The 14,350-nt window shown below is 19.3% G+C and overlaps 5 protein-coding genes across 5 annotated transcripts; 2 read left to right on the top strand and 3 right to left on the bottom strand.

The window, feature by feature from the left end:
- Nucleotides 1-1,533: 1,533 nt before the first annotated feature.
- Nucleotides 1,534-3,639, top strand: PRELSG_0807300 (metallopeptidase, putative; the record flags this gene model as incomplete). Its single annotated transcript, XM_028676132.1, has 4 exons — nucleotides 1,534-1,647; nucleotides 1,867-1,971; nucleotides 2,186-2,858; nucleotides 3,500-3,639. The coding sequence occupies 4 exons, from the start codon at nucleotides 1,534-1,536 to the stop codon at nucleotides 3,637-3,639; spliced, it is 1,032 nt and encodes a 343-aa protein (XP_028532652.1).
- A 265-nt stretch (nucleotides 3,640-3,904) lies between these two features.
- Nucleotides 3,905-5,551, bottom strand: PRELSG_0807200 (zinc finger protein, putative; the record flags this gene model as incomplete). The annotated part of the gene is made up of 1 exon (XM_028676131.1): nucleotides 3,905-5,551. The coding sequence occupies one exon, from the start codon at nucleotides 5,549-5,551 to the stop codon at nucleotides 3,905-3,907; it is 1,647 nt and encodes a 548-aa protein (XP_028532651.1).
- A 1,731-nt stretch (nucleotides 5,552-7,282) lies between these two features.
- Nucleotides 7,283-9,043, top strand: PRELSG_0807100 (conserved Plasmodium protein, unknown function; the record flags this gene model as incomplete). Its single annotated transcript, XM_028676130.1, has 1 exon — nucleotides 7,283-9,043. One exon carries the CDS (start codon nucleotides 7,283-7,285, stop codon nucleotides 9,041-9,043), a length of 1,761 nt encoding a protein of 586 aa, XP_028532650.1.
- Nucleotides 9,044-9,547: 504 nt separating this feature from the next.
- On the bottom strand, nucleotides 9,548-11,839 carry PRELSG_0807000 (small subunit rRNA synthesis-associated protein, putative; the record flags this gene model as incomplete). The annotated part of the gene is made up of 1 exon (XM_028676129.1): nucleotides 9,548-11,839. The coding sequence occupies one exon, from the start codon at nucleotides 11,837-11,839 to the stop codon at nucleotides 9,548-9,550; it is 2,292 nt and encodes a 763-aa protein (XP_028532649.1).
- Nucleotides 11,840-12,760: 921 nt separating this feature from the next.
- PRELSG_0806900 (conserved Plasmodium protein, unknown function) lies at nucleotides 12,761-14,002 on the bottom strand (the record flags this gene model as incomplete). The annotated part of the gene is made up of 1 exon (XM_028676128.1): nucleotides 12,761-14,002. One exon carries the CDS (start codon nucleotides 14,000-14,002, stop codon nucleotides 12,761-12,763), a length of 1,242 nt encoding a protein of 413 aa, XP_028532648.1.
- Between the last annotated feature and the right edge of the window lie 348 nt (nucleotides 14,003-14,350).

Below are 14,350 nucleotides of genomic sequence, written 5' to 3'. Positions count from 1 at the left end.
AAAAAATTAGTGTTCTATGGCTATGTAAATTTTAAAAATAAAAGAAAAAAACAATTATAATAATTTTATTTAATTAAATATATATTTATGTATTTTATTTTATTTTTTTAACAAAAATGCTATAAAATATGTACCATATTATTTTTGAAAGTCTTGTTTCTTTAATCAATAAAATAAGAATTATTAAAAAGTGATAAATACAAGATATAGAATAAAGGTTTTTTCATAATTCATAATTATATAGTTTTTTATAATTTGTAGAACATTTATTACATCTCCTTTATATATTTTTTTTTTACTTTTATTAATATTTTGTTTTCTCATAGATTATGTTTTATAATAATATGATTAAAAATATAAGATATATATTTTTTTCCTATATTGTGTTTAAAAAAGTATTTTAATATCAAAAAAAAAAAAAAAAATAAGAAATCAAAGTATATTACAAAAGTAGCTTTTGTTTTTATATTTCATAACATTTTGAACCTTTTGTGAATTATAAAGTAAATTATGTGACATTCATATTAGTAATGAACAACTTAAGCACTTAAAATTCTTAATTTTAAATTTATTGAAATAAATTATTATTTATTTCAATAAAGGGTACAATATATAATTATTAAAATCTATGTAAATATTTAATTTACTAAATTTGAAATTAGTAATATTTATTAATTATATTTAATAATGGATTTTCGTTTTATATTTGTGTGTATATACTTTTGTTCAATTTAAATCTTACGTTATATTTAACAATTTTTTCTTTATAATTTTTGATACATGCTTTTATAATATCAATTTAAATACAGCATAATTCTCATAAAAATGGCAATACAATATTATTATATAAAAAGGCCATCATAAATATATAAAAGTGTTTAATTTTGAATTAGACAATAATTATTTTTATTTAAATTCAATTTTTTTAATATTTATTTTTAGTAAAATTTAGACTATATATTAATAAAATATATTTTAACCTTTTAGTTATATTTTTTTAAAGAACAAAATAGCCAAGATAAAAAAAAAAAAAAATAATTCAAACATTTATAAAAATTAAACATATATATTTAAATTTTGCAATTAATCAGAAGCACATTTCTTTTTTTCTTTTTTTTTTTTTTTTTTTAATAAATTTAATTATTTTCTTTTGAAATCAGATAATGTAAAATTTTTTTGAATTTTACTTTTTATTATAAATGAAAATTTCAGCAATATTCTAATTTTTTTTTAAGAAAAAATATTATTTTAAATAAATATTTTAAAAAGTTAAATTTTTTATTAACATAAAATAATATATTAAAGAGAGCTATAAAAATATAAACCTTAAGATTATGTTGCCTTTTCATTAAATTAATAAAAGTAAAATGTGATAGCTAGATATATGTTTCATTAAAAATTATATATTTCTCTAAATTAAAAAAGCAAACTAAATTGTTTCTGTGCAATATAGTACATTTTATTTTTTAAGCAGAAAAAACAAAAAAAATAAAAAAATAAGGATGTTAAATTATATAATTTTTCTTTAAAGCAATGAACTTAAAAAGTTTAGATGATATAAAATATAAAATTCATAAAATTAAAGTTTTAGACGAAAATGACAAAAAAGCAAAAGCCGTTTTAAAGAAAGCTTCCGAGCAAGTAATGGTAAAAACATAACTCTTTAAAAAGAGCAAATAATGAAAAATAAAATAAAAAAGATGAAGAATATTAATAATATTTTTAATTAAAAATATCATCTTCATTTAGATATATTTTTGTGAAAATATAGTTTGTAATTTATCATTTTCCTTCATAAGAAAAATAATATTTACAATATTTAAAATTTATTTTATCTTATTTTATTTTATTTTTTTGCTATTATAGCCCATTATGAGAAAAAGACGTTTTTCAGTTGAATTACTTTCAGAATTTCTGCCTGCGAATCCAAATTTATTGGGTCTAAACATTGGAAAAAATTCAGAAATTAAGGTATATATTAAAACTTATTAGATATTTTTCACTCAAATAAAAAGAAATAGTAATATAAGTTTAAAGAACTGATCACAATGAAATATTGAATCTATAGATAAAAAAAAAAAAAATAAAATATAATAAAAGTCTTTTATAATAATAAATTTTCATGTATACGAAAGTAAATCTGCATATATTATTTTATTTTGTTATTTTTTTTAATTTTTATAAGATAAGACTTCGAAATAAGAAAGGAAACGAAATATTTCATTTTAATGATATAATGGGAACTTTACTACATGAATTAGCACATATAGTACATAGTAATCATGATAAATCCTTTTATGAATTACTAGATAAACTAATTTTAGAATATAATGAATTATATATATATAAAGATTTAGGATATACAGGAAAAAAGGTAGGAAATAATAAAAGAAAAACTACATTTTTTAATATCAACCCAAAGGTAATGGCTGCACAAGCCGCAGAAAAAAGGTTAATAAATAATTTTATTGACAAAGATGGTAAAATAATAAATTTATCTCTTGAAAGCTGCTTAACAGAGAAGCAACGTGAACATTTATTTAAAAATAGAAAAGAACATGATGATAAAATTTGCTCTTTAAATAATGATGTAATTATAATAGATCCGTTAAGTAAATATTGTAAAAATATAGAAAGTGAAAATTCCATAAATTATATGCATACAAAAAAAGATAATCAAATTTCTATAAATTCCTCAAATACTAAATCCAGTACAAATTATACAAACTCAAAAAATAAAAATAAAAATTATTCAAGTTCAAAAATTAATATAAGTTATATAAATACAAAAAGTAATGATAAAAAATATATAACTAAAAAAAACAATAATAGAAATTTTGCAAATTCAGAAAATAATAGTAATAATTTTAAAATCTTAGAAAATGCAAAAAGTTACGAGAGGTTTGTTAATATTCCAAGAACAATAACACACGCTTCAAGTAATTACAACAATCCCAACCTAAAATGTACTATATACCTATTTAAAACTTCATATAATTATAAGATTAATAAAAAAATGAAATACATTTTATGCATAAAAATATATAGAAAAAAAAAATTATGAATATGTTTTTAATCTAAACAAAAAATCGTATTTCTTTCAATTAATAAGTTGATTTTATTATTTTGTCATATAAAAGAATAAAAAGTAGAAATATTATATAAACATACCTTTTTTAAAAAGAAATGTATATACGTATTCAAATAAAATATTGAAATTTATTATATATATATATTATCATTTTGAAATATTTATATAAAAAAATAAAATTACATAAATGTGCAATATATAAAGCAAACTCATCTTTATTCAAAAAAAAAAAAAAATGAATGTTTAAAATTTTTATAACTTTAGGGATTTATGACTAGTTTTAGTGATATATAACAATGCTTATATATTTATGTTTTATTCTTTTATATGAAATATATCTAAAAAAAATAAATATACTTGTATATATATTAAATGTAAGTAAATATATTTTTTATTATTTTTATTCAGGTGATGATAATGTATATGTTTTAAAAGTAAAAAAAGCTGGCAGTGATCTGAAAGAAATAAAAGATAAAAATAATTCTATTTCATGTGATAACTTTTATATTAATAAAAATAAAAAGAGAAGAATAATTATTTTGGATTAAAGTTAATTTTGAAATAAATATAAAATGTGATATATGATAAATATGCAAATGTGCATAAAACGACACATAAAGTTACACAATCATAAATTAGCAAGAGTTCCATTTCTTTATAAAACAAAATTATTTAAATAAAAAAAAAAAAAGTTTATATTCTCAATGAACTTTTAAATTACGCTTTTTTTCATTTTGTTTCAATGTCATGTCATTTCTCTGTGTTGTCTTTCCACTCAAATTCTTTTATTGCCTTTAGTTTATTTACTGAAATCTATATATAAAAAAAAGAGGAAAATAATTTGATCAAAACATATTTAGGAAGTTCATTTATAAGAGAAATACTATAAAAAAAGAAGAAAAAAAAAAAAATTACCGTTTCATTGTAATTTAATTTTAAATCTCCTGTTGGAGGAAATGGTGGGGGATTAGGTGGAGGAATAGATAATTTTATAGTTGTTGATATGGAGTTATCATATATATATTCTGAATCTTTATTTTCCTCTTCTTTATCTTCTGACTTCTGTTCATTTTCCTTATTTAGTTTATTATTTTCTTCTATTTTTAGATCAATATTTAAGTTTCGATTAATTTCTTTTACTGAATTGTTTGCTTCACTTTTTTGAGTATTACCAAGAAAATTTGTATTGTTATTATAATTTGGAGATATTTCCGATGAATTTTGCTTATAAATTTGAATATTATTTATGATACTACTATTGTTATTATTCATTATCTGATGATTCATGCCTTCATTAGAAGGCACATTATGTTGCATTCCATTAGCTTTATTAACATTATTGTTTGTATTAACACCAGGAGAAATTATTAGTCCCTTTCCATTATTTGTATTTGAAGATAAATTTGTTGTCGTTGCTAATGTATCATTAGATGGTGGAACTGTGGGAGGCATTGCAAGGGGAACTGAAGGAGGCATTGTAGGAGGAGCTGTAGGAGGAGCTGTAGGAGGAGATGTAGGAGGAGATGTAGGAGGAGCTGTAGGAGGAGATGTAGGAGGAGATGTAGGAGGAGCTGCAGGAGGAATTGTAAGAGGCACAGATGGTGGCATAATCGGAGACATTGTTGGTGGTATGGATGGAGGAATAGGTGGAGATATACCTGGAGGCGCACACATCGGATGAGTTTGGGATATATTTGTTGGCAAATTTGGTGAAAGAAAAGATCCTGATAAATGCATATTTTGTGAATATTTTTGAGAAACATTAGGTGGGATTGGTGGAGGAATATTAGGCGGAATCCCTGTTGGAGCTGATGGATTTATATTATTAGGAGGTATATTTGAAGGTATGTGAAGAGGAATGTTGGGTATTGCCGGGTTTTGTTGATTATTAGAAGAATATATATTGGTACTTAATGATGTTTGCATCATATTTATATTATTATTAGGTAAATATAAAGGTGCAGGTGGTATATTTTTTTTTTGTAAATCTGTAGAATTAGATAATAAATTACTCGGTGGTAATATAGGTGAATTAAATCCTGGAAATGTAAAGTTCCCTGTTTGAGCTTGCTGCAAAAATTGCTCCATTGTAGGTGCCATGGCAACTTGTGCCCAATTAACTCGTTGTTGTCTTTTAATATTTTTATCTCCTAGTTTTTGCTTTAACTTATTTAAATTTTCTTCAATAATTTCAGGAGGTACTCCATTCATTCCTCTTATAATAATTTCAGGATCATTCCTTTTTGGTAATGCATTAGGTACTACTTTTAAATTAGTTTTATGAACTTGCAACATATGTACAACTAAACCATTAGCTATATCTAATTTTCTATTACACTGTAAACATTTAAAATGCTTTGCCTTTTGATGTTGAATAAGAATTTTTTCATCGTCAAATTCCCTATCACAATAATAGCAAAAAGGTTTTAATTCTATATTTTTACGTTTTTTTCTTCCCATATTTTCTTTATTTAGATTTTCATTTACTTTATATACAATATTTATTCATATTAATTTATATATATATATATATATATAAACACTTGTTTGTTTAATATTTAAATTTGAAATAAAAGATATTTTTTACAACTAAATATATATAGATTAAATTTTGATTATTAAAAAGTATTAATTTTATAATTTATCATATTACAAATAAGCTAAAATATTTCTTATATTTAGAATTTCATGTCCAAAGAAAAAAATATTATATAATTAAAAATAAAATAGAAGTTATTAAAAATAACTTAAATAATGTAAGCCATTTCTATTTAAATTTTATTGCTAAGAAAAAAAAAATATGTAAAATGATAGTGAAACAGGAATATGCAAAATAATCATTAAAATTCTTATAAAAATAAAATTAGGTTAAAAATGAAATGATAAATATTGAATCTATTTATAGTTTACAATTTTCTTAAAAAAAAAAATAGTATTTTTTGAAGAAAAAATTATAAATATATAATAAATCAAAAAAAAATTTTATGAAAAAAAATTATTTGCATAAAAAAAAAAAAAAATACTCAGATATTTTAATATACAGAAATGCTATAAAAAGTATATAATTATGTTTTTTATTTATTATTTTTCATGTATTATTTTTTAAACTACTATTATACATTTTTTTAATAATTGTTCTTTTTAATATTACAAAATTAGAAAAGTATTTATAATAAACAAGGAATTTTTTAATTTTATTTATTTATTTTTTTTTGTTTTAATTATAAAATTAAATAATAAAGTAATATTTATATATTAATTTATAAATATAAATGTATCTTTCTATTAATGAATAAATCATTTATACTTTAACGGATACTCATTAGAATTTTTATATTTTTTTTAATATATAATTCTAGATATATATATTTAAATGCTTCCCCTTTAATTTTTAACTGTTATTTTAAATATAACTATTTTTTTTAGTTTTAAACATTAAAAACAAATTTTGAAATTGGCATATTTTAGTGGAATAATTTAAAGAGATAGAAAAATAAAATAATGGAAAAAGAACATATGTACTATGAAATAAAATGAACAAGTAATATTTTTTTAATGTATCATTAATATACAGAAACAAGTGTATTCGATTAATATATATAGGCGCAAATACGTTATCTTAGAAATAATTACAAAAAGAACAAGAATATAATATTACACATTACAATCACTTGAAATGTCTTCTGAATATTTAAGTTTTTATAATTTTTTTTTTTTTAAGTCTTTTAGATTTTCCAAGTAAAATATTTAACGAAAATAAAAAGTGAATGGACAATGATTTATGAATAATTATATATTCAAAAAATTTTTCTTGTTTAAAATTATTATAAGTATCACCTAAAAAATAAAATATATATATATATATACTAAATGAATAGTTTTATTGAATAAATGTATATATACAATGAATGAATAATCCATTGCACATATATATAAATTAATGAATAATATAAAAAAGAGAAAGGGGAAAATAAAAATATTCTCGAGTAGATATACTAATATTTTTGAATAGGTTTAAAGAATATTTTATAATTTATTATTATATGCAATTACTATATTATTTTTATGGAATATTTTCTTGAAATTTAAAAAGTTTTAGAGTTACATATTTTAAAAAATTGAAAATAATAAAAATATTCTATTTCACATATATATATAAGCATATTCTTTTTTTTGAAAAAAAAGGAAAAAATGCGTTTAAAAATATATTCAAACACTCTATCTATACAGAGAGGTAATTTTAGTACACTTAAAAAAATTTTCAATAGTTCATTTAATATTTATACAAATAAATCTAGTGTATCATCTAAAGAATTTTTCAATGATATTTATTTGATGAATAAAAAATTATTATATTATATAAATGATTATTTTAAATTAAATGAAGAATCTAATTATAAGGCAAAAAGAATAGGTAGCTTGTTCCCTCCTTGCTATTCACAACTTGTTTTTAAATTTTGCATTTTAATGAATAACTTTGATTATATAACAATTCCTACTCCAATAAAAAAATCAAAACAAATAAAAGAAAAATATGCATTCTACTTATCAGAAAATAATACTAACTTAATATTATGCCATCCTTTTTATAAACATTATATTGAAGAAATATCTTTTAATTTACAAATTCCATTTTTGATTTGTTATGATAAACCTGATATTCTATCTCATGAAGAATATTTAGAAGACTTAAATGAAGGGAGGGAAAATTTCTCTAAGAAATTTTTATATGATTCTAAAAAATATGAAAAATATAAAAGTCAAGAAAAAGAATTATTAAATGAAATGAAGAGAATATACCTTATTGATAACAAATCACAAAATGATGAGTACACAGATGAGAAATTTTTTATTGAAAAATGGGAAAGATTAACAGATAAACATAATGTTTCTATTCATTTACAATTATCAAAAGAAAATGAATGTGATAAAAGCATAAAATTTTTGTTATCAAATATATTTAATCAATCAAAGAACTTTAATAAAACAATAAAATTTAATGAAAAAGACACTGTTTTAATATGTATGCCAGCAAATAATATACAATATTTTGACATTTTATTTAGTGTGATATATGCAGGTGGTACTATTGTGTTTCCAGAAGTGAGTAAAAATAAATTATTAAATAATAGCGATTTTATGAAATGGTTTAAAAATAATATGAAAAAAAAAAATAATAACTTCTCAGTTCATAATTTAATTATAAAAAATGATTTTATAAATAGCGATTTTTATTTCATTGATGCTTTAAGTTTATTTGAAGAAATACAACAATCAGAAAAGCTTATAAGTATATTAGTATGTAATAATTACCTAATTCGTGATTTTGTTAATTTTTTTGAGAACTCCGATATTAATAATGTAACAAAAAAAGAATTTATTAACAACAAAGCAAGTAATATACGCATTATATTAATAAATGGTAATGAAATAATGCCAGGTATTAATAAAAAATATTTAGAAAAAATAGGGAAAATATTCGTAAATGCAAAAATATATCAGAGGTATGTAATACAAGAAATAGGTACTATATGCTTAATGGAAATAGGCCAGTTAGAAGATGAAAATATAAAATATGAAAGGAATATAGCTGGTTATTTACTACCAGATATAAGTATAAAAATTGATTCTGAAACAAATATATTGAAAATTAAATCAGATAATTTATTTACTGAATATTATAATAATAACAATATAACATCAAATTCCCTTGATGAAAATGGATTTTTTAAAACAAAATATATAGCCTCTCTAAAAGATGATTCACTATTAAGAATTGAAGGAGTTCATAATGAAATTGAAAATATACCGGAAGAGTATTATTTATATTTTAAACAAAGAAGAGATAAGATGGAGAAATTACCACCTGGTTATTTGAAAAGGGTTCGTTTACATGGAGAAATATGGGGTAATTTTCATGCAAACAAAAAAAATTGGAAGAGAAAATTTTGAAAAAAGAGAAAATATATTTATATAAAAATTTAATTAGTATTCAAATAAACTAAAGCAAATAATCAAATAATAATTTATTATGTGAATATAATATTTATTTATTTGTATATACAATCTCTACTAATAATTTTATAAATTTTTTTTTAATACATAACATATTTATATACTTATAAGACATTTATTTATGTCTTAGGTTTTTTTTTTTTTTCAATTACCTTTTTTTATAACTTTTCATTTCTTATATTCATATGTTTTCTCATAGATATTATTTATTATAATTTTTGGTTTTTTAAATTTTTTATCATATATATATATATTTTAGAATATATATAAATTGTTTATAAAAAAACATATCAAACTTTCATAAAATATTTATAAGAATTATATATATTTGAAAAAAAAAAAAAAATTTTTTTTAAAAGATTTAATATCTAAAATTATAGTTAAGATAGAGTAATGCTAAATGCATATATTTTAGTATATTATATTTTATCTTATTTTTGTTTATAAGCGACTTGTTAACTTGCTTAATATTTGCTTAATTTGTTGTCTTAACGTTACATTACTACTAAATACTTCAATGTCGTATTTTGTATAACATATTATTTTAGAATTAATAGACTTAATGAAAATATACCATATGTAATTATTTTCCATTGTATCTGATTTATTATTATCCAAGTATTGTAATGTTATATCATCTTTATCATAACCAAAATCCAACAAATTATTTATAAAATCATCTACATTTATTGAACCAAACATTAAATCAATGTTACTTTTATTTGTACAAGTTTTATTTTTTACTTCTTGTATATTATTTTCTTGTTTTTGTTGTTCTATGTGATCTTCCTTTATGTAGTCACCCATAAAGGAGCTAGTATATTTACACTTGACTTTTGCACAATAGAAATTATCTATTTTTTTTAGAATTTTTTCTAAATTGTTTGTACCATCAATAGAAAAACGAACAGGATGCATTTTTTTATTAAATTCTAAAAAATTACTAAATATTATTTCTTTTTTTTTCAATGGATATATATATATTATATTATTTTTTATGTCAAATAAAAACTTCTTTTTATCATAATCTATAACTAAATCACTTTTATTATTATCTTTCTTTGATATATTATTTTCGCTACTAATATGTTCATCATCTACGTTCTCGTTATTCATTTCATAATTTAATGTATTATTTTCAAAGATTTCTTGATTCTCTTTAAATATAGCTTGTAGTCTATCAGATAATATATAAATGCATTTTTTATTAGTATTAATATTCATAATATCAATAATGTTAAATTCATTAAGATCCCATATAAGAGGGCAATAATAAGTAGTAATTTTTTTATTATAAATATTAAAAGGATATAAAATGGAAATGGGATCATAAAAAGGATCAATAAATATAATGGAATTATTTTCATTAAATGCCCATTTTTCTAATAAAATAGAAGATTCAAAAAATCTTAGGGTAGAATCTTGAATAAAACAAACACAGGGATATCTAAAATATTTGCATATATCATTTATAGTGTTTCCTATTATTAATCTATTATTTTTTATCATAATTTCAATAGAAAAAGGTCCTTGTGGATTAGACATTTTACTGCATTTCTTTTTTCTTGATTCTTCTACCCATTCTGCACATAAATCAGCTTGGTGTATTACATTACTTATGTTTGATATCACACTAAAAACTAATACTTGCTCTTCTTTAGTTAAATATTTACTTATTATTACTCCTATCAATTCTACTAGTTCAATAAAATATAAAAAATGTAAATCAACAGGAATTAATACACAACCTTTTCTTTTTATTGTTTCTAATACAATGGAACATATTTTATTTAAACTGTCTTTATACGACTTTTCAATGCATAAAATTAATTTTCTTTTAATTAATTCTCTCAAATCTTTTGAAGAATTCATATTTTTTGAATTCTCCTCATTTATTAAAGGGTTTGTATAATTTATCAAACTTTTTTTTTTTAGAAGATTTTCATTATTTTCACCAACTTCATTTTTTATAGAATATTTTTGATTACTAGATAAGTACGAAGTAAATATAACAAAATCTGCTTTTTCTAAACAAGAAGTGTCAAATGGTGATGGGTGTCTTTTTATATTATAAGAACTTTTATTGATAATGAAAATACTAATAAGATCTGTTGCAACAAAAAAATTGCAGCTACCTAAAGAATAACCGCTACTATATAAAGTAATATTTATTACTTCATCATTTTGCTTGAAACTAACCTTCTCTTTATATGATAACAAATGTAAGGAATTTTTAAAGTTTAATTTTAAATCAAAATATTCATCGCTTTTAAAAATTTCCTCATTAAAACTAGTATGAATGTATTCTTCATTCCATGAAGGTAAATAATTTTCTTTATTTTGTAAATTATCAACCGCACTCATAGAAAAGGTAAATACTGGCTTTGTACAAATTATATGCGTTTCACTAATATCAAAATATTTACAAAATATAGGCAAACCCATAAAGCATTCTATGCATGAAATCAAAATTATATGAATTTTCAACGGGATATTACTTATGTCTAATAATAACTTATTCGATAAAGAATATGTTTCTAAATTACTTAAATTTATACACTCATTTTTTTCATTATCAAAATTTTTAGAATTTGAAACAGTTTTTTTAAAATTTAATATTTCTTTTGGGTTTAACGGCAAATCACATAGAATGTTAAAAGATCCTATTTTTATTAAGTGACTATTTACATTTTCATAATCACATAATTTTGTAATTTCAAAAGAATCAATCATTTTTATTTTTAATTTTTCATTTTACTTATACATTTATTCAGTAAAGTTGTCTAAATTTTTAAGATTATATATTTATTATTTTTATATATTATAGTTATTTAAAATTATTTTTTTTATTATTATTTTGATATACGATGTATTTTCAAAAATGAATGCCTTTTTATATTATCATGTATTTGTTGCTATACTTATTTATATGGATTAAAAAATTTCTTAATTAATTAACCAATTATTTATATGTCCATATCATAATAAAAAATTATCATATTAGATAAATGAGACATTATTGCTTATATACAACTAAAATACTTATCAAAAAAAAAAAAAAAAAAAAAAAGTGAAGAAATAAATACATATGTACTGAGTTTTTTTTTCAGTAGAATAAATTATATTTAAATAAAAAAATTATTAATTTTAATTATTTTATTTTATTTTATTTTTTTAATATGTTCTATAAAATATGGCATAATAAATTTATTCTTAAAATATCATGGAATATTTTTAAAAATTTTCAAAAATATAAAAACGGAAGTACTGATTTAACAAAATGAAACTAAAACTTCTTTTCTTATAAAAAAAAAATAAGATAAAATAAACATAATGTTATAATTTATTTTTGATTTTAAAAATACGAAAATGAATTTAAAAGAAATAAACTTTTGTTTTTAAAAATAACATGTATATTTATCAGAAAAAAAAATGAAAAAAAAAATATTTAAAAAAAACACTTAAAAATTAAGATGCTAATTTATATTTAAAATATTAAATAAGAAGAATAAGTATGTAGATATAATTGAGAGGAAAAGAAAAAAAAAAAACATAAAATAATAATAAATGAAAAATAAAAATTTCTTTTAAATATCTAATAATGTAAAGATAGATACATTTTTTAATAATATTAACAAAAAAAATTAAGAAAAATTAAGGTTGACAAACGATTATTATTTCCGCTTTATTATGAGCCATTAAATTTATTAAATCTTCATCTGTTATATCTTTTATTTTAGAACCAACATTTGTTTGTATTTTGCTATTATACTCTACGTGAATTTCAGCTAGTCTGTTTTCAGCAATTTTATTCTTTTTATTTGAATATTTTTCTGCTTTTATTTTACATTTTTTTCTTTTCAAAAATATTTGAATTAGTATTATTAAAATAATAAAAATAAGTATCACAATTTCTTTTCTTAATAGTACTTTATAATTTTTCTTGTACATTAATCCTTTTTTTTTATAATCAGTATCTAAGCTTGTGTTAATCTTTTTAATACTAAAGTTCCAAATATTTTGATCTTCAAACAAAAATAAAAATATAGGATTGTAAGTAAGAACAATTTTCATTAGGTAATTTTTATATATTTTATGAAATGAACTAGATTCTTCTATTATATTACCTGAATTCTTTTTATTATTATTTATTATATTATTAGTATATTCATAATTTTCTGTAACATGTAATGAATTATCAAAAATTCCAATTTTTTCTTTTTTTATCTGAACAACTAATTCTTTAAAGTTTTGTATTAACGAACTCATATTACAAATATTATTTTTATTATACTTTTTTAGGTAATCTTTACATTTTTCGAAATTTATGTTATCATTTTTAGTACTAGTGTCTTCATTTTTTTTTTTTTTGTCACTACTGAATTTTTTTGTATTAGGTACTCCGTTATTATAATCATTTAATTTATCTTTTGAAATAAAGTTTTTTTTTTGGTTGTTATATTTTCTTTTTTGATAATAACCAAGAGGTTTATAAATGTATTTTTTTCCCTTTTTTATTTCTATGAATTCAAAAAAAGGTTTCCAAAAAATAATTTTTTTTTTTTCATTTTCAAAAGAATCAACAAATTCATTTACTTGATTAATGTTGGCATAGATAAAATGTGAGAAATAAAAGTAATGCTCATTAGAATAATATAATTTTACCGTTGTATTTTTACAACTAAATGATGTAATATTTTCCTTAATTAATAAATATGTTTTTTTAGTTACATCATATCTCAAATAAGAACAAAAGTTATTACAACATATTCTTAAAAAATCCCCAGTATTTATTTTATTTAGTTTAATTTTGAAAGTATCTTCAACATGAATACATGTAAAAATGTATGAAAAAAAACTATTTAATGCAAAAAAAAAGATAAATACTTTAGTCATTTTAATATATTTTTAAATAGGTAAAAAGAAAAAACAATTTAATTAAATTCATGGAGGGTGCTAAGAAATAAATGTAATTATAAGTACACAAATACGTCTACATATTTTATTAAAGGATTATATGATTTTTTATTTATAGAATATTTAATTAAAAAATAAAAAAAAAAACTAATTAAATATACGAAAAAGTCAAAAGTATTTATAAATTATTTTATTTATATTTCCCATTTTTTTGTAAATTATCCATATTAATAAAAATTGCGAATGTAATTACACCACATTTTTATAGACAAATATATTAATTAATAATGGAAAAAATATGCATATACATATGCGAGTATATTCTTA

The sequence above is a fragment of the Plasmodium relictum genome, assembly GCF_900005765.1.
Source record: "Plasmodium relictum strain SGS1 genome assembly, chromosome: 8".
In the NCBI taxonomy this organism is placed as follows: Eukaryota; Apicomplexa; class Aconoidasida; order Haemosporida; family Plasmodiidae; genus Plasmodium; species Plasmodium relictum.
Note: the sequence above shows the minus strand (reverse complement) of the source record. Positions and strands in the feature narration are given on the sequence as shown.